This window comes from Sapajus apella, unplaced genomic scaffold, assembly GCF_009761245.1.
Source record: "Sapajus apella isolate SASKATOON/1434 unplaced genomic scaffold, GSC_monkey_1.0 scaffold29, whole genome shotgun sequence".
Classification (NCBI taxonomy): Eukaryota; Metazoa; Chordata; class Mammalia; order Primates; family Cebidae; genus Sapajus; species Sapajus apella.
Genome location: NW_022436969.1, coordinates 19,124,789 through 19,148,057, shown reverse-complemented (window position 1 = coordinate 19,148,057; position 23,269 = coordinate 19,124,789). Strand labels below are relative to the sequence as shown.

General features: G+C 43.9%; 1 protein-coding gene across 16 annotated transcripts in view; it reads right to left on the bottom strand.

The window, feature by feature from the left end:
- The window catches only part of PTPRM (protein tyrosine phosphatase receptor type M), an 816,519-nt gene that overhangs the window by 26,497 nt on the left and 766,753 nt on the right, over positions 1-23,269 (bottom strand). For 10 of the 16 annotated variants that reach the window (XM_032293487.1, XM_032293488.1, XM_032293489.1 and 7 more), the window contains 6 exons: positions 8,599-8,715; positions 7,802-7,852; positions 3,806-3,960; positions 3,380-3,515; positions 1,626-1,775; positions 700-873 (listed from right to left, as the gene is read on the bottom strand). In XM_032293487.1, the coding sequence (XP_032149378.1) occupies positions 700-873; positions 1,626-1,775; positions 3,380-3,515; positions 3,806-3,960; positions 7,802-7,852; positions 8,599-8,715 (783 nt within the window). The remainder of the gene's footprint in view (positions 1-699; positions 874-1,625; positions 1,776-3,379; positions 3,516-3,805; positions 3,961-7,801; positions 7,853-8,598; positions 8,716-23,269) is intronic. The other 6 variants (XM_032293498.1, XM_032293499.1, XM_032293490.1 and 3 more) reach the window with 1 other exon arrangement.

Genomic DNA, 23,269 nt, shown 5'->3' with positions numbered 1-23,269 from the left:
ATCCACCCACCTCGGCCTCCCAAAGTGCTGGGATTACAGGCGTGAGACACCGTGCCTGGCCAAGCTCTGCTTTTTCTAAAACTTGTTTGCTAGCAATTTGTATGTGTGATGGTGTTCTTATATCTGGCATAAAGAATACATGTACTTTTACAGCTCTAAAGAGCTTCAAACAAGTTTAGGTACCTTTTATGATATGACACCAACAGAATTAACATTTTCCGTTTTTTTTTTTTTTTTAGTACAGAACACACCCATTCACTCTTTCCATCAACTGAACAGCAACAAGTAAACAGACCGACAGGAAGTAATGAGCTGTGCTTTCCCCCATGTTAACTACAGGCTACATTACAGGAAAAGGAAATAAAATAATGCTGCAAACCTATTAACCCATTTTCCTGCCATGGTGACTTCACAGCTGTCCCCTGCTCCCTGACCAGCAGGTTAAAAGTCTCAGCACTCCGCGGGCAACTGTGCCATGTTGCATTTACTGATACTTCTACCTGGTGGTCTCTGAGAAACCAAGGATATCAGCCCTGACACAAAAACATATGTGGAATTTGAAATCTATTTTTTTGTTGGAAAAAAAGTTTGTGTCTTAAAAAACAAAAGAGTGAGAGATCAGAAGGGGAAGACCCACGCCTGTTCTGCAGTCCCCCAGCTGCCCCAGCCACGGACCCACCCGGGAAGGGGGGCACTCACGTCCATGAGGGCGGCATTGATGTAGTTGCTGCTCTCCCCGTCAATGGTGATGAGGAAGGGCAGGCAGCGGTCTGGGGGCAGGATGTCCATGCACCGGTTTTTCTCATGGTTCCGGGGCAACAGAGCGATGCTGCAGTCCTCCACTCGCAGTGTTGGCGTCACCATGTTTAGGGTCTACGTGAGAAAAGAAAGGCACAGGAGGGCAAGAAGGCTTGGTGGCGGACTCCTCTCATGTGCAGCGCTGGGAAGACGCAAACTTCCTGTGGCTGACTGCAAGACTGTCCTTTCCCCTCCCCTCTCCAACCCTCCACTGTTTCGAGTTTTATTTTTTTCGTTTCTTGGATTTTGTCCACAGACAGTGCCCATCACACACAGGGGCCAGAGGCAGAGGCCTAAGGGCCATTGTAGGTTCATAGGATTAAGAGTCCTCAAGTCCCACTGGAGTGGGACACCTGGGGATTTGGGAGGTCAGAGGTGGGGGAAGAGTCTGGCCTTGAGTCAGGTACATTTGGACAAAATGCAAATGTGAGGAATACAATGGAGAGCTCTTGGTTGGAAAGTCTTCTTAACATACACTTCCACGGTATGACTGAGCCATGGCTATGCTGTGGACAAGGAGTAGTGCTGGGGACTACTCAGCATCTGCTTTCAGAGGGGAGGGGTGGAAATGGTGGTTAAACTAGTAGCTCTCACATACATTTTTGTGTGGTGGTGATGCTGTAGATGTCTTCTGGGTAGAGCTCTGGGCTACTGCTAAACATCCTACAGAACAGCACATGCCAACAAGAGTTACCCAGCCCTGAATGCCAACAGTGCTGTGGAGGCTGAGGAACCTTGTGGTTCCAGGGCTCACTCAGGTGCTGACCTTGAAATCCTTCTTGAGGAGCAAGTCACTGTACAGTGCCCCTCCATCAGGCATCACTTACCCGGAATTCCTCTTTAATCTGGCTGGAGTTTGTCTGTGGATCCAGTTTGTTCATGTCATAATACAGAGACCTAACTTGGGAAGCAGGCACAGAGGTGTCTCCACAAAGACAAGCTTCCAGGATTGCATCGTGGATAAACACATATTGCTCCTGGAGAAGGAGACAGAACGAGTTACTAACTTTAGAAAACCTGAGAAGGAGAAAAGACAGTATCAATTTCAGCCTCACATCATCAAGGAAGTGGAGACAACTCCTCCAGAGAGAAACACGCTCCAAGGGCTCGACTGCTGAAAGACTAGGGCACAATGCGAAAAGTTATACGGATTGATTAAAACCAATCAGACCCAGTACGAACCACCACACATACTGCAGCGTCATGAAAATGGTGGCGAAAGACCGCTGTCATTCTGATCCTACTCACTCGGAACTCAATATTCCTCAGATGAGGAATGAGCAGAAGTTTACCTATTTATGATGAATAGAGGATTTGCTGATCAAAATAATAGTAGAAAGAAGGTCCAGAAAAACTTGGCATTAGTATGAAGACAAGAAGTTCTGAAGCTCTTATTTCAGAACATAAAAGCTAATATGATGATTATGAAAGCTCTTAGAAGTGCAGAGAGGTGTTGTCATATATACGTTCAATGAGTTCACAGTGTAAACATGGGGTGTCTAATTCTGATTTGGCACTGACTTTTCTTAAAATTCATTAATAAAGTCTTACCATATTTATTATTAATCTTTAGTTATATGAAAAGTCTAAAAAGTCTCTTATTACAGTTAATTTGGTTGATTTCTATACACAAATAGGACTTTTAATTCATTTTTTTCAACAACCTCTTGTCCAACAGGTTGATTCCCAACAACAGCACACTACCACTAACCTCCTGGAAAAAGAAGATCAAAGTGAGAAAATGGGAGTGGTAACATTTGATTGACTATAAAGTACATTAAAAGATAAATTTTTATGGTTGTTATCTTTAAAACACAGTATCCCCTTTCTAAGGAGAAGAGCCCATGAAAGCAGCATTTACAGTTTCTGGCATTTTTACGTTAGCTAAAAAAAATGGGATTAGGTTTCCCAGAGGCTTTCATAAACTTAAATGCACAATCTAAATGTAAGGACTTCTTACATCTTCTTCACCTCACTTCATGAATCGTTTTCCGGGTGGTGGGTGTGATGCCTACTCAAAATGATCAACTATGAGTAAAATATGAACGTCCTAGGAGCGGGATGTAATACTGCGCCTGACAAATGGGAATTCCTGACATACCTTGAATTTCCACTTACAGCATTATTAGTTAGTATAGAGCACTTCTACAAAATGGGCAAATCCCCGTGATGCCAGACACTGGGCAGAATTTTTAGGGTCGGAGACTTCTGTTCTTCTCAGGACCCCATGAGAACAAAATGCACAGAGATAACCCTTTAGCCACTATTCTCAGGAGTGGTCTTGCTCTAGTTTCCAGCTCTGAGCATTTAATGGAGACTTTTTTGGGTCCCCTAACACAGAAAAATGTGCAAATTTAGGTTCTTGATTGTGTTACCTGGAAAACTCCTGGCTTTCTTTGGTTTATGAAAGGAAAAACAAAAAGGAGGAAGAGAGGGAGGGAGGGAGGGAAGGAACAGGAATGCCAGGTAGATCATTTGAACAGATAATTGCTTGGATTCCTTGTGCCCTTGGCCCTGAAAGGGGGAGATGCAGAAGAGACCCCGGGGACCAAGGCCCAGGCCAAGTGGCGAGCGGGAGTACCTCTGTTTGCACCATGTTCACCCTCCGTGACCGCAGCTCCCTGACGCAGTTGTAGATGTCTACGACCCCTTCCCTTTCAGCCATGTCCAACATGATATCAATGACGATGAAACAGCCAGTCCTTCCTGCACCAGCACTGAATGAAAAGAGGGGTCTGTCAGTGGAGGAAGAAGGACCACACTGCCACTGCTGCTTTTTAAATTTTTTATTAAGGAGAAATTTACATAATATAAAATTAAACCTCTTAAAAGGTACACTCCAGTGGCAGTTACATAATATAAATTTAAACCTCTTAAAAGGTACACTCCAAAATGTTGTGCAGCCATCACCACTCTGAAGTTCTAAAACATACTCATCATCCCCAAAGGTGACCCTGCACCCATCACCCACTGTGCTTCCTTCAAGAGGCTCTGGAGCTCTGCTTACCTGCAGTGCACCACCAGTGGGCCTGCATTGGGTGGGCTCTTGGACTTGACCTGCCGCACAAATCCCAGCAGGCCAGTGGCATGGTAGGGAACCCCATGATCCGGCCAGCCAGTGAAGTGAAACTGTCTGATCTCTCGGATTTCATGCACACCTCTCTGCAGTTGGTCAGCCACCACAAGGAAGAGAATAAGGGAAAAGAAACCATAAATAAACCAGGGTAGCTGGGGGAGTGGAAAGAGTCCCCAAGTAGTAAGTCTAGGGCCAGGAAACAGTGGACTGCTGGGGAAGGAGGCCATCCTTAGATCTTACACACAATGTGGAAAGCACCGCACCCTTAGGAAGATGTCTGGGCATGAAAGGGAGATGGTGTTTGGGGAAAATGCTAATTTTCAGGTGCAATTCCAACAAATGGATGGATTGGTTGGGTTCTTTGAAATTCCTGTCTAAAAAGTAGACCTATGTTAAAGGTTTGTCTCACTTAGATCACAAGATGTTTGGTGAGGTGAGAGTCTATAGAAAAAGAGGCAGAGAAGATGGGCCTGAAGGAATTAAAGGATGTCTGTGTGCTCCATACTAACTCAGTGTTGGGGCTCTCCGGCATCCTGGTACCTCTCAGAGCAGGGAATGGAGTGGTGTACACTCACTAAGCATGCTCAGGTGATGCTTGCAGGAGGAATAAATAAGGACTCCTTTCCAAGGAGACAGGTCAGAGAACTCATTTGCATTCACAACTCTGTTTGTTAGGTTTCTCTTTTTAATGTGGGTAAATATTTAACCCATTCATCCAACTGCTAGCAATCTGAGTGACTACACTGCCCCAGGCATTAGGTGAGGTGCTAGGGCTACAGAGATATGTTTTCGAGTGGCCATCACAGTCCACTTGTGGGAAACAAGCATGTAAGCCAATACATACCATGGGAACCAAAAGATATTTTTGCTGGAATTCTATGCTAGGTCAGTAAATTGAGGGAGAGCTGTCTGCTGCTCAACTGGAGTGAAGGCAGAAGGAAAGAGACTTTATGGTTTGCTTTTGTTTTTAATTTACTTTTGTTTTGAGAATAATTAAGGTAATTTATACCTGTCAATTTTGTTTTCTAAGTATGAACCTATATATGAAGTCTGTGTTTTAAAGCAAAAGACTGTTTTGAAAACAAAACCAGAATCAATTCTGCATGTACATCTAGGGTCAAATTAGACTTTCTTCCTTCTCTCATTCCATGATCATTTTCTGAACCATTTCTGCATTTGGTTTTATTGTATCTTAAAAGTAAACATTCATTAACTTTATCACTTTCACTATCAATCATTGTTCACACATACTAGTGAACAAAGAGGAAATTCAGAACTTTTGTATGCTTTGAAAGACCAGAAGAGGCAAACAACTGCAGATTTTGAGATAAGACTTGTCTGGCATCCATGTGTTAATATGTCTTCATTTAATAACCCGCAAATGCTGAAGCTTTATTTCTCTGTGAAAATGCCATTCTTTACCAGAGTTCAAGTATTAAGGAATTAAGCAGTCAGGGATTCACAAATCCAAGTCAATACTGTCATCTGCTAAACAGGCTCTGTGGATCCCAGAGTAGTATGGTTAGATGGTTAAGAGCCCAAATTCCTTATCACTAAAACCAAGGTAACGTTTGCCAGTCCTAAGGTCTCCATTAGAGAACATACAGCTGGGCCTGTGTCACCCTCCAAACCCCGAGAGCTCCCCCAGCTTTCTGCGTGATGAGCTGCACAGGGTTGATTTGATTTTGGTGGTATGCGTTCACATATACGAACTGGGAAAGCTTAGTGACAATAAATGTTTTATTCCAAAGGGCAAAAAAGGGCGTATCTTTCTCCATATCCTGGTGGGTTTTTTGGTGGGTGGGGGCAGGGGGGTGCTTCTCTCTCTAACTTTGTTAGATTTCAGTTCCAGCATCCGCAAGTCCTGAACTACAGCTCTTAACTGATCTAAGACTCTTTTTCTGAGCAAGGTAAATATCAGTTTCTGGAATGTAGAAAACATTTCCCAAAATTAACCTCCACCCTTGAATATGTTTGCCATTGACAAGAGTAGCAAAGGAAATTGCTTCTGATCCAGCTTTCATTCTTGTTCACTGACATAGCAGTGTCTCCTTTTTTCTGTTTTGCAATGTAACACATTTAGGGAAGAATATCATAGATGTCATCAGTGATCACAGCCCAAATACCTCCCAATTTGATACTATTAACTTTTTTTCCTTATTTTTCATTATAAAAAGCATGAATGTTATATACAAAAAAGTGACAGTCACTTAATCTTTTTTTGACACAGGGTCTCATTCTGTTGCCCAGGCTGCAGTGCAAATCACAATCATGGTTCACTGCAAGTGATACTCTAGCCTTAGCCTCCCAAAGTGCTGAGATTAACAGGCATGAGCCACAATACCCAATTAGTCACTTAATTTTGAACCAAGTCATACGATAGTGCCTGGCCCAAAGTGGGTGTTTAAGAAATATTTGTAAAATGAATAGTCACAAAGTACATGTTGTCTTAGAGACAAGAGGATCATCTTCTCATGCCCTCTCTGAATCCTAGGCAGCTTCTGGGTAGCGAGAATTCAGTGGCCATTGTCAACTTTGTTTCTCCCAGGATAGGCAGGGATAGATTCACCAGACAGCCTAAATCCATGGAGACTTCTGGGGTGTTTTCCTTCTGACACTCTGAGTACTGCATATTATTTAAAATCTGTTTAGCTTGGAATCATCAGCTATGTGGGAGACAAAAGACAACAATCAGATGCAAAGCAGGAATTCATGGGTTCCAAACTGCATTGAGCCTGCTTGTTTTGCAGAGCAGAGCCCAAATCCATTTTCACCTTTAGGTCCCCTGATGCAACATGCTCTCAAAATAGAATCAGAATTGCAGGCATCTCAAAGTACATGCTTACCCATTTTCTTCTTTACTTTCGAATGAGAAAGTTAAAAACCTACAAGACATGTTCTACAAAAGTACTAATGATTTGTTTTCCTTAAAGATTCCAATTGCCCGGTTAAAATCACTAACATGTCATTTTGATTTCCCCAAAGGCATTAACAAGCTCCTTCTTCCTTCTATTCCTTCCACAATCTCTTCACTGGTTTTCAAATGACTAAAATAACTGGGTTTTTCAGACACATTTCTGTGCAGCTGGGAACTCAGGGGAGTACAATAAGAGGTTAAAAAAAGAGCAAAGAAACAAACAATCCTTCCTTTAGCTACAGAGATGCATTTTCAGCTTCTTTGAGAGCCGACTATTGTTCAAAGAGCTCCATGTTTAAGTGACGGCTTTTGGATGATTTTTTTAAAGAAAAAAATATTGAGGGTGTTTTTATCGCTGTTTAAATGCGGTTATTCATGAATGCTCTTGCCAACAGCCATACAAAAATCCTCCATGTGGTTTTTTTTTTTTTCCAATACTGCCTAAGAAGGAAAAAATTGACATCAAAGTGTGAGGTTCAGAACTTGAAGAACTGAGTCAACCAGAACTCCTCATTCTTTGAAGTCTCCAGGCTTTCTGCCTGCTTATTAAAACAGACAGGCTAAGAAAAAAATGCTAAATAGTATGAGAAACAGATTAAAATGAAGTCTTTCCAGCTTTGTGATTCTATGACAAATTTGGATCTGCAAACCAGGAAAGGTACTTCAAAACATCAGAGTAGATTAGCCAATAAGCAGATGTTGCAATTTCCTTGATTTCCTAAAACTGGTCTTGTTAATCTAAAAAGCGCATTTAGATGCAATGAGAATACAGAGTGGAGAGAAGGCCAAAATCCAACTCCCTAGCAATATGCCTATAACCCAGGTCTTCCAAAAATACCTGCTACTATTACATGAGTATAAGCTGAGCAAATTCACACCAAGATCCCTAAGTCTAGTGCAGCTGTGCAGTGCTCAGTTAGGAAGAATCAACTCTGGATAGAAAAGTCTGTGGATCTTTGGAAGGCAGAATGTTTCTCAGCCACATCACCTCCACTTTCCCCAGAGCCTACCTGTGACACTTCTCTGGATGGACTGCAGTTTGCTTCACCTCCGGCCCCTCCCTATGTCAGCAGAAAGAGGGGAATAAGGAAATTCCCTGTTACGCCCTACAGTGCTTCCCAGAGAAGAAGCCCCATCCATGCACATGGGATGAGGCAGGGCAGAACCACAGCAGAGCATTCACCGACCCAACACCAGAGACTACAAAAGGGGAAAACCAGTATGGCAGTGAGCATGAATGAATGCGCTGGTTCATGCAAGAGTGTCCCATGTCTAAGGGAGATCACTTAGGTTTCCAGGTAGGTCACTTCCACCTGGAAAATCAATCAGTTCACATTAAACTAGAGCTTTGGAAAGCCACAAGGAAGTGAGGGATTCCAGGAGGAGTTAGGACCTGTGTCTCAACACTGATACTAACTCCCTACTGAGAAATGCATACGGACATACACCATGAAGGAAATTTACCCAACTGGAAGGACACTTATTAAAGTTTAAAAAACTTTGTTCTGTGAACAAAGAAAGAGACAGGCAGAACAATATCAACCAGAGACAGAAAATAAACGAATAGACATTAACTTTTGGTTTACTTGCAAAATACATATTCTTATGAAATGGGAATGATTTGTTTTAAAGATGGAACTGAGCTTTTATAGAATCAGAGGGCAAGATGCAATCTTGAGAAATCAACCGATAGAGCCTACCTGCATTCACGTATGAGCATGTGTAAAGTATTCTAGATAACTTAATGAGACTATTATTGTACCACTAGTGTCTGACCATAGCTTTTAAAAGCAGTATGAAAACTTACCTTTTCAACAGCAAATGTTCTTATCACATATTCTGCCAGTAGTTCTGTTTCTATTAGGGTAACTTTAATGTCTTTATATATCTCTGTGTCATCTGGCCAGTATTTGCAGCATTTGACCTTTAGAAAACACAAAAGAAATGATGGGTTTAGATTTTCTTTTTGGAGTTCCCCCAATGGTGAATCACACTATGATTTATAGGGTAAAATCTGCACACAAAAACAAACACAGGTTAACTGTATACTCAAGAGCAAGGTCTATTTTTTTTTTTTTTAATGAACGAGAGGTTCTTATGTTGCCCAGGTTGGCCTTGAACGCATAGCCTCGCCTCCTCAAGTGCCAGGACAACTGGCCCGAGCCACCGCGGCTCCTGCAAGGTCTATTTTTTATCGATCACCCGTGTTTTAATTTTTTCCTCAGAAGCAAACAATATTTGAGTTATGGGAGAAGTAAAGCCTAGAAAAATGGTCTAAGTTTTAAAAATTGTATTTTTACCACAAACATCCCAGTTACAGTAACCATTCATTTCCTGTGCTTCTCTACTCAGAGAACGGCCTACAAAAATAAACTGTGAAGGAAGTCTACAATATTTTAGCTCTTCTTTTGAATTCTTCCTAGTTTCAGAAAGTGATTGAAAACTTTTTAGGAGGAGTGGGCAGAAAATCAGAATGAATACTAAAGATTAGAATTATTTTTTTCTGAAGAAGGAAGTAGCTACGTCATTTTCCCAAATTAGAACTACAGATTCATTTCAATATAAGTAAATTCAATAAATAAAACTTCACAAAATACAAAATTGTCTTTCTATATTGTCTGAAGCCTCTAACTTCATCTCAGGTAGAATAAATTTGCTGGACTTGGCTTCTCCTAGCAAACTGTATTTTTTTTGGTGTGGGGGTCAGAATGTTCTCCTGGACATCAGGATGAGGGGACAGTAGGGTCAGAGGCTGGGCAGGAACACCAGGCCATGCCAAGGCTTTGTCCTTGGCGTCTTCTGCCTCCCCAGGATTCCTGGGAGTTTCACCTACTCCTGTCCCTGCCCTTCCATGGATGAATTTCTATTCTGTAACTTTAGCCCTGTTTCTCCATTTGGTGAATTTAATGTTTTTTGTTTGTTTTTGTTTTGTTTTCTCTTTTAGAGACAGGGTCTTGCTCTGCCATCTAGGCTGGAGTGCAGTGGTGTGATCGCAGCTCACTGTAATCTTGAACCCTTGGGCTCAAGCGATCTTCCCTCCTTAGCCTGCCAAGTAACTAGGACTACAAGCACATGTCACTATGCCCGCTAATCCTTTTACTTTTTTGAACAGAAATGGGATCTTGCTATGCTGCCCAGGTCTTGAACTCCTGGCCTCAAGTGATCCTCCTGCCTTGGCCTCAAAAAGTTTTGGGATTACAGGCATGGGCCACTGTGCTCAGCCTTCTGAATTTGATTTCTAACTTCTTTTGTTAGCATCTTCCCTTGGAGGTCCTGCCAACACCTCAAAGATCAAAAGGGACTTCTTTGCCCCATAGCCATTGCTCTCTTCCTGACTTCCCATGTGACTGCTATGATTCCCTTAATCAACCATTCCTTCTCCAAAACCCAACCATTTGCCAAGGCTGGGAGTGTCTCTGAAGTAGCTCTAAAGGGCATTTTCCAACTTCTTAATCCCTCTACCACAATCCTAAATTCAGGATCTAGTGTCTTCCTGCATGGGCATTCTATGTATCCCGATACTAGAAAAAATTCGCTCAATGTATAAACCCAATGCCACTAACTTGTTCCGCTCAAGAAGCTCCTATTTTTAACTACGTTCTGAAACAAAATAAAGATTATTTGGCCAGGCATGTAAGAACCATTTTTTAAATATGGCCCCAACCAGCATTCCCAACCTTAACTTTTACAGCTCTCTTTTCTATGCACATGTATTTTATGTTGAAGGACGTGTTTGTCCTGATCCCCAAACATACCCCATGATCCCAGCTCCTGCATGCACCATTCCTTCTGTTAGAATGTTCTCCTCCCATCCATTTCTTCCCAGATGAATATTTTTTGCTTCTTCAAAGTACATCTCATATGTCGCTCCCCTTCAAAGCCCCCTCCTTAGATGTGAGCATTTTTTGCTGCCCTGATGAAGCATGCTTGTTCTGCGCCTGGTATGATGCCCTTCTCCCACTGTTTGACTGTAAGCTTATTCCTGGCCAGCACATAAAAGGTGCTGTTTTGCTTATTTCTGCAAACCCTGCCACATCTGATCACTGTGTCCTGTGCACACTAAATATGCAATGTATATATATATAACTGAATTTCATGCCAAAAATCATAGGCTCAGTGTAGGAAAAAAAGTCCAAGACTGAGCAAGTTTACAAAAAGAAATCTGAGCTGAGAGGACCTCTCCCAGAATGCCAGCCCCCTAAGGTGCACGGATGTTCCCCATGAGCTATGTGGCTGGTTGTTATTTTAGCTGCCTCCTTGTGAAACTTTCTGGCCCTGGATTCAGTGCCCTTCAAGGGAAGCCTCATTACTTTAAGTTGGCAAGATGTAAACCAGACACACTAGGAGTTGCAGATACTGTGGAGCAGTAGACAATAACAGTCCCTGACATCAGTAAGTGTCAGTCTTCTTTGGAATCTCCCCACACCCCATTATGGGAATATTATCTGTGACTTTATAAAGGGCTTATCTATAATATCTCAGAAATTTACATCATGGATACCTTTGCTCTATCTAAAATATCCCAGAGTAAGAGAGAGAGAGAGAGACCTACAATTTCTCCTTTCCCAGATGTAAAGTCAGTTGGAGCAGATCAAGTAAATTTGCGGAGATGTGTAATTTGACAGCAACAATAATTTCATTTCAAGAGTGTCTAGCACCATACTTTCAAAATGCCAATTAGCAAAGATGCTTATATGGGACATACTAGATTCTCCTCTATACTGGGGGACTTGCGTTTACCTTTTTGTGACTTCAGCTTTGCAAGCAGAAAGTGGTGGGATAGATATAAAACTACATATATGGCATACAGGTGCACTTTAAAAATAATTATTGATGGAATAAATATACACTTTAAAAACTCATATATTTCTCTGAAAATGACAACTGAACAAAAAACACACACCCGTAACGTATGTTATGCCAGGTTTATCTTACCTAATAAAATCACCAGATCAAGATTTATCTTAAGTAATAAAAATGATTTTACTAATTATAAGATGCAATTGATGTATGTTATTTTCGATGGTCACCTAGAATTCCACGTAGACTCATTAATCTCCCTGTTCTTGAATTTTCAAAAATATGAGAATAAGGTGCTTCAGTGCCAGAAGTCGGGGAAATCAAAGGCCCCTTGCATGCACTGAAAGCTCAGTTTCTTTGGGACTATTGAGAAATGCGCTCCCAACGTCTTCAACTCCCTCGACTGAGCTCTACATCCGAAATCCGACCCTGGGCCCTCCCGGGGGCCGGCTCTGTCCCCCGCACCCAGCGGCAGGCTCTCAGGCTCCTGGCCCCCCGCAGGCCGGATGCAGTCGGGCGCCCCCGCGCGTCGGCGGCTAGCAACTGTAGCAGTGCTACCGCAGAACAGGTGCCGCCGCTCCCCCAGTGAAGCCAGGAAGAATGAAAAGAAAACGCGCTCTGCTCCCAAGTGCTCTGCACCGTGCTGACTCCGCGCCGCCCGGAAGCCTCCGACCTGGCGGTAATTGCGAGGGAGGAGGTGCGGGGCCGCTTCCTTCCAGAGCGCGTGCTGGGCAGGGCCCCTTCCGAGCACAGGCACCTGGAGGGGCGGGCACAGAACAGGCGGCCCAGCCATTTCGAATCCAGTCCTCCGCATCTCATCTCCCAGAAATCCCGAAATGGTTTGCCACATCTGTTTTCAGCCTACTAAAAGCCCTTTAAATTGAGTTTCTTTTAGTATCTTTTTAACTGCTTGGAATTGTGTCAAGTTATTATTTTGCTTAAAAAAAAGAAAGGAAAAAGAAGAGAAAATATGCTTCGTTCTCAATGCATTTAGACTTTTCATGTCTTTTAGAGTGTGGGGCTTGCCGTTGACTCCTGTTCTCTAAGGTCTGCATACAGAGATGCTGAACTACTGGTTTGGAGGCGTCCGTTGGAGCCCAAGAAGCAAGGAACTGGAGGCTCCTCTGCTCTGACCCTGCGTTTGGCTTGACTGCCTCCCGCAGCTCAGCGCTCCCTGCACAGCTTCTATGAAGCTGTGCCTCCCAGACATCTTAATCACGTAAGGCAGTACCTCTAGCCAGAAAGCGAGATCCGGAACCTGATCGTCTAATTACCTTAGTGCCCTGGCGCTGGTTCCATCAGGCCATCAATCAGGCAAACAGTCCTGAGCCCTGCCACCTGCTCATTACTGCTGGAGGGCGGCAGGAATAGATGTGTGGTCCCTGCTCCAAAGGGGTTGATGATCGTTGTTGGCTTTAAAACTCACAAACATGAAACAGCACAGAAAGTGCTATAACTCCTTTCTAACTTCCTGAAAAAAGATCTTTGAGATGGGTCATTTTTAACCAGCAGCCCAGATAATACCCAGGTAAATTAAAGTCAGAGGATGACTGGGGGCCAGGCTGTGGCTCCCTAGGGTGGCAGCACTGACTGTGACCTTCAGGGCATCTGACATGACTACAGCAGCTGCTATCAAACTGAAGCAGGCACAAGACTCCCTTGGAGGGATTCTAAACCAATTCAGTAAGTCTGACTTTGTGGGGCCTGAAAATGTGCACTGTGGACAAGCTCTCAGGTGATGCTGTGGTCTCTGGACCACACTTTGAGCAGCAAGGATGGAGACAGCACAGCTGCAGAGTCTGGCCAGGCCAGAGTGCCAGCTCTTACGCAGTACTGACGTGACCTTTGAGGGGGTCACTGGAGTTTGCTCAGCCACATCTGTAAAGAGGGCATGGTTATAGGTCCTATGGCAGAGAGTTCTAAGATAAAGTCAATGGTTCCCAAATTTGCCTGCATGTGAAAATCACTTAGTTGAGGGGGAGGGAGGTCTTAACAAATTCTACAGCCCAGGCCATACTCTAATTAAGGCATAATTTCTGGGGTGGGACAGAGGTGTCAATAGTTTATTGAAGCTCCCCAGGCCATTCTGAAGTGAAGATACATTTGGGAACCACTGGATTAAGTGATATAATGTAATGAAAACATTTAGCCATGTGCCCAGTTCATCCAAAAATGGAAATTGAAGAAATGAAAATTCAGACTATTAAGTGACAGTTTCGTGATCTGGACCATAGGTGTCTACAGGAATTCAGAGGTCAAGGAGCCCACGGAGACCTGGTGAGAGGAGGAGGGTGTCCCGGAGAAGAGAAGGGCAGAGGTGAGTACTGACAACTGTGCATGGCTTATGATGGTGGAAGAACGGCAAGGGGAACCCCACATGCTGATTCCTTTCTCCCTCAAACCTTATTCCACAGACTGAGAAGATTTGAGAGAGAGAGAAAGAGAGAGACAGGTTACGTCTATTTGTCTATCAGTATGGTTTGATTAACTCCTAACACAAATTAGGAGGTAGTGTCTTGGTTTTGGGGAAGGAGATTCAAATCAAATACAGTTGTGAGGAATCCCAGAGACAGTCAATTTCTAAACACTCATTTTCAAGATCATCACAACTCTCATCCGCTGAGCAGTTCCTACTTTGAACTGGACACACTGCATAGCTGCATTCTGACATCTGTGGCCTCACTTAGTGGTTGGAAGAGCATGTGATTTGCCCAGGAGAAGAGAGCTAGCAAGGGCCAGGCTTGTCTTGATCCTTTTCATTCCTTGTATTTCCTCATGCTCTAGACGGAAGAAGCAACAGGCAGGGATAGGGAGGGCAGGTGGCTTGCTCGAGGCAATAAATTAGATGGTGGTGAAGGAGAGGCTGAAACAAAGGCTGACTCCAGCTGCAGGGCCCTTTGGGAGGATAGAACTCAAGGTGCTTTATGCTTTCCTCAGTCTTATCAGGAGGCTTGGCTTCTCGAACAGAAACCAAGTAGGAAGCCTTGAAGTGACTTCAGCTGCCTTTTTGGGGGCAGAAGAGGAGATGGGTGGAGCGGTGGGGCAGGAGAGCAGAATGCATGCTCTGAAACCATCATTCTCCTTTGTCCTTTAGCACAAGCTGCTGCGTTTCTGCTCTGCCTCCTGTGTCAGCAACTTTCCCTATCCGCAGGGAGCAGGCTGCGCAGAACCGAAGGTGTGTTTATGGGCACGCGCATGAGTACTCATTTCGCTAAGGAACCCATGATGAAGAAGGACTAAGACATTTAATTGTTAGCTCTTAAGTTGGGGGCACCATAATGTCATCCAATTAACACAACTTTAAAGGGGAAGAAGGGAGGAAAAAGAAAAAGGCAGTTACAAATTTTGACTTGTCAAGAGTTTTAAAGAGACTCTTCTTTGTTTTGAAAGAGATATCCAAACAGAGTAAACATACTTCTATTAATAGCTGTGTTTGGGCTGCTGAGAACAGGTTTGATGGATATTGGACAGTGACAGCAAAAAGACTGCGATGAAGCACAGCTACCACACAGAGCCCCGCCAAGAGCGCCAGCTTCGTGTCCAAGATAACAGACTTATTGTCTCTCCAAACCTTTGGTTTAGAGGTCTCACAGGAATGAAACATTACTCATTTAAATACACTGAGAACACGGACTGCTCTGGTCTCAGTGTGATGGAGTAAGATGGACATGAATTTTTTTTCCACCTGCCTTGTGATATGTTGCAGCAAGTGACTGACTTACTCCCTGAGCCTCAGTCTTCTCATGCGGCAAGTGACTTACGCCCCGAGCCAGTTTTCTCATGCATGATATGAGACAATATTATTAACTTCTTAGGGAGGATGTGAAGACTAGATGAGATTTTTAAAAGTGTATATACAGTTGCTGATTAAGTACCTGGCTTATCATAGCTTTCCTAGATTCTTCCTTCCAGACTGGCTTTATTTGGCAGGGTGACCTTCCTTGGGAAACATCCTTGAAGATTATGTCAAAACTGACCCTAAATCAACAGCTTCTGGAAGTCTGGATAGTTTGAGTTTGGGAAAATAACTTCATATCATAAGTAAATCCCTCTTTAATGCCTTTACACTCCTGCCCAAAGTAGCCCCTACAATGCTTCTGCTTTCCAGTTGCATCTATTAATTAATGTTAGCATTTAATGGGCATACAATACGTATAAGCACAAGGTCACATCTGTATCCATAATACTGGTTTTCATCAGCTGTGAAGAAACATGCAGCCTGGTCCCCTTGTGGAATTCTAAGTGTTAGCCTACAAACCACATGAGAAATCTGTCTTGTTACTTTCCTGTCTTACTTCACCTGGATAAAAACTTAATCAGAAAGCAGTATCACTTAAACTGCAGCCAGACTTTCAAGAGACACAGTTATTTCAGCTGCTCATTCCCCGTCTTATTCAAGAGATTCAACTTGACTTTTAGCTATTCCCCAAATCTAAGTCCTCCTGCCAGGGGAGGGAGATTTGCCACCAGCAAGGGCAATAAACAGAGAGTATCACTTAACTACTCTACAGATTATTCTGAAATAAGAACTTCAGAAATCTTTCAAGCAATGACAACATTATTGAAATACATATATATGCCTCAAGGTACATCAGAGAGGACGCTTGTCAGAGTGGTACAGGATATATCTGTTGAGAAAAGAAATCCATATTTTCTTTCATTGTCAGTCTTCACATGTGTCAGGGTCACAGTATGGCTCTACCACCTTGTGCATGTCACAGAACTGTCCTGGCCCTCAGTTTCCTTATGTGCCAAAGAGTGGATCACACATTGGTGAAAATGACTCCAACTCCTAACACTATCTGATCATCTGCCGGCTCACGTTAACTTTGTGGGGTACAAACTGTTATCCCTATTTTACAAACGCATAGTGTAAAGCTGGGAGAGATTAAGAGACAGGAGACCTAAGGGACCAACACTGTGGCTGCATTGAGGCAAATCCTGTGCTTAGCTCAGGGCTGTGGTGTTCAGGCTGTCCTGCCAGTCATTCAGACAGCCCTGAAAGCCCATGAGAAGCAGAACCCGGACTAGGCATTGCTGGGGCTTCAGAGAGGAAGGAGACATAGTTCTAAAAGTCATGAAGACACAGATGTATAAACAACTCAACTCAAGGCAGAATGAGGGGCAAGTTTACTGGTCAAGAGCACATTCCCTAGAGCCACACTGTCTGGCTTCAAAGCCCGTCCCCTTTATTAGCTGTGTGACCTTGGGCAAGTTACCTAACCTCTCTGTGGCTCCATTTTCCCATCTGTAAAATGGGATAAGAGAATTGTTATGAATATCAACTCAATTCTTTTTGTTGTAAAGCACCTAGAACATGCTAGGCACAAGTTAATATTCATTAAAATTTTTAAAATGAAAAGCTATTGGCAGTTAGAAGCATGCTAATTCCAAAGGAAGGTACACAAAGCTTCATAAGGGAAACTACCTTACAAATGAGACAGAAATACAAAGTGCTGTTTCTATGGGTGGACACGGAGGAGGCAGATATTCTAGACTCGGGGAGTTGGCAGAGGGCAGCTGGAGTGATCCTGAGGCCCTGGTGGGTAGGGGCTGGGAGGGTGCGATCCTCTAACAGCAGCAGGAAGCAGTCTCTGTTTCGTGACCGTCAGCTGCTTCCGAGGCCCTTCTCACTGCCCTTTGATGCTGCACTTTGAAATAAAGGGAATCGTGTTGGGAAGGAAAGTTTGTATTCAACAGGAGGGGAGGACGCAGGAATGAATTTTCTGCAGGAGCAGCATTTTTAAAGGGTACCTAATTCCTTTGTGTAGTAGGTACATGTAATCACTGCCACCACCATGGGGCTCTCTGCAGCTGAGCCAGCTGCCCTGCCGGGATGGAACTCTAAGTACAAGGCGAGAACTAACTGCTACAAGGGGTCTGTGAGTAGGTTGGGTAGGCAGAGCTGGGGGCAGTTGATGGGGCCGGGGATCGCCCAGGACGATGTGTCAGGCAACTCCATCACCAGCTGCTTGCTTGGATCCTTCGCACTGCCTGAGAAGAGGGTAGCAGCTTCAGGCCTAGGGTAATCAGTAGAACAGGCACACTTCAGCGTTCCTAGAGCTGGTGAGCTCAGGGACTGGGTCTCCTGTGTCTCCCAAGTTGCCAGGATGTGACCTCTCTGACTTAGTCAAGACCTGAGAAAATTCTTGAAATACACACATGATATTCTTTTCTTCTAGGTAGAAAGATAACATTTTATTTTGAAGAACCTCTGATAAAGTTTTTATAGCCTCTCTTAAAAATGAACATTTAATGCTGACATAGTGTGCTGTAACAGAAAGAAGACTGGCAGGCAGGCAGGAAGGCTTGGGGCTAATCCTAGCTGTGTTCCAGTCTAGCCCTGTGATCTTGCACAAGTCACTGAACCATTCTGGTACTCAGTTTTCTTTCTGGAAAAAGAGGATACAAGACCATATGATTATTAAAGGTATTCTGGGTCCTACAATTATCTGATTATGTGATTCTAGAATGTGGTTCTTCGGAAGCCTTAGAAGTCAGGAGTGTGGGTTCCAGAGTTCAAATCCTGGGTCCTACATTAACTACCTGTATAAACTTGGACTAGTTTCTTAATGTCTTTAAGTTCGTTTATTATCTGGAGACTAGGATAACAATCATTTCTATTTCATAATCACTCTGATGAGCTAAAGACTCACACACTGACTTACCCATAAGAAAGGTCTAGTAACTGTTAGTGGAGGTCACCATTATGCCAACGCTTCTGCTATCAAGAAGGGAACAGCTCTCAGTATAGAGCTCCAGGTGCTCCATTTACTGTGACACCCAATGCTTTATGGTCTGTATCAGTATTAGGAAGACAACAAACTTTAATTTGAGACATTAATCAGGGCTAAATGCCTCTGAGACAGTCTGAGGTGCAGACTTGGGTCCCAGTTCATCTCTTTGAGGAAATAAGTGGCTCTAGGGGTGAAGGACGGGAGAAAGGAAGAGGAATTTACAGAAGACACGGGTCAATCTGAGTCTCAATACCCTCACCCTCTTCTTTAAGTTATCACAAGGAGATACTAAACCTATTCAATGGCAGTGAAGGATGGAGTGACATGATATATGACCTGCCCAATCCTGGACTGCACATCATAAGCAGCCCTAAGGGTGGGAAGTATAGGTGCGACAATTGAATGGATTGAAGCTTCTACACATACACTGTTGGTTTTAGACTCTCTACCCCATAACATCAGAAAAGCATCTATATTTTGGTAGATAACAAATGTGCTATGTTACTCTAGAATAAAGACCTCTGTTCACCTACAATTTTAAGTGATAAGGTTTCTGCTTCTATTTTTTAGTAGATAATCTGACGCCAAAAGATGTAAATCCAAACAGTGTCAGGTGTTGAAACACCTACTCCCTGCTTCCTTTTGCATCTCCTTCTGCAGCCAGTGTTACCCACTGTTCATCTCTGGTCTCCTGCAGTGCGTCTGTTTCAGACTGTGCTTCTTTTTACAAACTCCTAGCAAGTAATCCAGTGCAAAACCTGGAGGCTAACTCACCTCTGCTTCCTCAGCTAGTATTGGCCAAGGTGACCAGTCCACTTCTGGAATTCAGCAGCGCTCCCACAATTTTCAAATAATGTTACCCGAATGTTCCTTGTCCTGAGCCCTACAAACCTGTAATTCAGGCATAGGGAAGCAACTGACACACTATCTTCCTGTTGGGTATGAACGGGGTTCTTTGCATGGATTTCACAGCAGAGGCATGTCCAGACCTGTTCCACCTTCTCACTGCTAGAACCCTGGTCCCAGAGACGGGGAGTGGGGCTTATGCCTAAGTTGCTGTCTTTCTCTGGTCTCAGACATATGGCAGGCACTTTCAGTGAAAAAGTTCTGAGGCAGTGAATTCTGGTTGTCTGTAGCCTACTGATTTAAATTTCTCCTTACTTATTTCCTTAAGTTCTGAAACTAGAGATACTGATGTCTTGCCACTTTGTTAATCTGAATGCAGTTGTGTAAAGGCTCCATCTAAAACCGGCTACTGGATTATTGTTTCTTTGGTCCTGTCCTCCTGGGAGAGGCCCCAGTGTTTACTCATGTATTTATGTGGCTGGACAACCCTAAGCCTTCAGGGAAAGGTAGAGCAAGGGCTCAGATTAAAGAAGAAGATTTGGAAAGTAGAGAAAGAAAAAAATCATTCTGCCTTCAAGAAAAGACTGCTCATTTACTGCTTTTCAGCAAGCTGTTTAAGAATAGGATATACCTGCTGTGTGCAAGGCAGGAGGAAAACTGACTTTCAAAGGCTCATGTGAGCAACAAGGAAGGAGGGCTATTGCAGCTCTGAGACCATCCCATATTGCATCCAATGATAATGCCAGGAAACTCCAGCTGTGCACGCCCGAGCAGGTAGGAGTGTGCTGAAGCCACGCTGTAAAAGCGCTCAGGCTGTGATGCACTTGTCCATCTGCTACACGTGCAGGCTTCCTGCCCTCTGAAGCACTTTCTGGATACAAAGGCAAGTGACCCCCTGTATGTACTCCAAAGACTGTGGCAGGCAAAGTTAGAGGTGACAGAGTGACACAACAGAGGCTCTAAGCCCAGGCCAGTAAAACAGCAAAGAGACAAGAAGTCCAGGCACAGATGCAAGTGAGAATTTTCCAGGCTCAGCCAATTATGGCAAAGCAGCAAAAGTGTCCACCGAAGGCAAGTGACGAGGCTCCACAAGGGTGACTACGGAGGCAGACGCCCCAGCACAGGCATCTCCATGGGCTCAGCAAGAGAATGTTAAAGAGCTGATCTGCACACAGCTCTGTTACCTGGGGAGCCGGGAGAATGTGCTCAGAGCAGTACTTGTTATTCAGACCTGCAAATTTGCTTTGATCCTGTAATATCCTGCCACTGTGGCAGTATGAGAGATGGCTGACACAAAAGTGTCAGATGACTTATAGCACATAAAGAATTGTCTCTGAAGCCTAATTTGTAATTCATTGATATTTGAGTAAAAATGACTTTAGCTTTTTTTTTTTTTTTTTTTTTTTTAAAGGGACATAATGGATTAGGCTGAATTAACAAGAATTTAATACAAAAGGGTTAACTGGGTAGGCTAAATGCAGGTACATTCTGTCATTTCAAACAGGTGTGGTGACCTCACTCACAGCCTCAGTGAATATATTATACATGCTTGTATGACTTTAGATTCAAGTCTCTTCTTCCGATGTAGAAGAAATCAAGGAAAGGAGGGTAGTACACAGAAATTTCCCTTGTATGAACTCAGTTATTTTGCACCGGCTTACGTGTTCCTCTGTAATTATTCAATTCCCACCTCTCCCAAACCAACACTTCTCTGTGTCCAGACTTTCGGGGTTGTGCTCACAGAAGCCTATGGTCTATCAGGGAGGGCCACATGGCTGCTGAAGGCGTGTTGTTCCTTCTTGTGTACAACCTTATGTAATACCTCAATAATTGGATTGTAACTGTCTTGAAGAATCCTCTTTTATTCTCTGGCTTTTGCGTAAAGCAGGCTGAGAGGTCACCTGACACCTGCACAGACACTAGCTGCACACATACCAGGGAGCAGAGCCAGCAAGAGAGATGAACAAAGACTCCAAGGGGTTAAGGTTTCTAACACAGGCAACAGCAGAGGCATAGGAGGTGTGAGAAACAGACAGGAGGATGATCCTGTCTTCCCCACAGGAAATTCATTCATTCATGGTGACAACTCACCCAGAATTCAGAACAAGAGAGACCATGGTCTGCACTTAGAACAAACAGCAGCTTGCTGCTTCCAACAAAGCAACGAACATTTCCAAAAGGGAGACAGGGATGTGTGTGTGTGCACATCCATGTGTATGCATATGCACCTGTGTGCGTATGTGCGTGTGTGTGTGTGTCATGTGCATACATTTGGGAAGAACCTTTGATCAGATATGGGGAAGGTGAAAGATGGAAAGTAGACCTAGTCTGGTTATTCATGCAGGCAAATGTATGTGTGTGGCGGGGAACAGCTAGCCTTAAACAAAAATGTGTGTGTGTGCAAATATGTTTGTGTATGTATTTATTTGCATGAATACTATCAGAACAAAGAGGTTGGAGAGAGCATATGATATGAAGTTTTATATAAGAAACCTCATTACTCTGTTACAAAATGCAGAACTTAGTATTTAATTTAAAATATTTAATAAGCCTTCAATACGATTGGAGAAAAAAGTTACATGGTTTTCTCCTTGCTTTAGTCTGAGTGTATGTGTTTTCTTTTAGTCTCATATTTTTCAAAATCATTACCCAATTTGTAGTCAAATAAGTGTTTCCTGCTTAAATGAACCTGTTTTATAATTGTATAGGTTTTTGCATCTCCTTTTTTTTTTTTTTTTTTTTTTTTTGACGGAGTTTCGCTCATGTTACCCAGGCTGGAGTGCAATGGCGCGATCTCGGCTCACCGCAACCTCTGCCTCCTGGGTTCAGGCAATTCTCCTGCCTCAGCCTCCTGAGTAGCTGGGATTACAGGCACGCGCCACCATGCCCAGCTAATTTTTTGTACTTTTAGTAGAGACGGGGTTTCACCATGTTGACCAGGATGGTCTCGATCTCTTGACCTCGTGATCCACCCGCCTCGGCCTCCCAAAGTGCTGGGATTACAGGCTTGAGCCACCGCGCCCGGCCACTTCTCCTTTTTATACCACGGTTTATCTTTAATTAAATGGATTTGCTGTCCAAATTGAATTGATGGACATGAAATGATTCTCTATTGATTAAACACTTTGAGTAAAATAGCCATTTCTGTGCATAAGGGGACCTTCCAGAGGTAACAGTCACACTTGCAATTATACAGAACACAATGGAGTGTGCGTTGATATCTTCATTAAATGATCGTGAGAGTCCTCCAAAGAAGCCACATTCTCTCCAAGGACTCCCTCCCTCCTGTAGGCAGGAACCAGCTGCGGCTCTGCTGATCACTGGGTAGAAACACAGAAATGTAGGGTTGAGAGGAAGATGGCCGACTAGGAACAGCTCAGGATTGCAGCTCCCAGTGAAAGTGCAAAGGGTGAGTGGACACCGCATTTCTAGACGGATTTTTATTGCCCACAGACCAGGAGATTCCCAGGCGGAGGAGCCCCATGGGTTGCCAGCACGGCTGTTTCGGCCCGCGCGGGTAAACACTGGTCCAGGTGCCCTCTTAGCTGGCGATTGGAGCCCTGAGATGGAAGAGTCGCCCATTCATCTGAAATACCGAGCCAGGCCAGGAGATTCCTAGGCAAAAAAAACGCCAGGAATCTCAGCACTGCTGTTTCAGCCGGCTCAGTGAGTCGGCAAGGAGATCCCGGTGCCTTTTCAACAGGCGACTGGAACACTGGGAGAGATCGACCGTTCAACAACAACAACAAAAAAAGACTCTGAGTCAGGGATCCAGGTGATCAGGCTCAGCTGGTCCCACCCCCCCAACCCAAAAAAAAAAACAGTAATTGAAAATGCTCTGGGTTGAGAATTTCACAGCAAGCACAGCTGAACCCGGGATGGTCCAGCTCTGTGGGGGAGGGGCGTCCGCCATTACTGAGACACTCCACCAATACGGAGGCAGTCTGACCATCGCTGAGGCAGCCCTCCATTGCTGAGGCAACCTGCCATTACAGAGAGAGTCCGCCATAAAAGAGGCGGGCCACCATTGCCAAGGCAGTTCTAACTACATCCATATAAACAGGACTGCAGGGAAGATCACACGGCAGCTGGGCA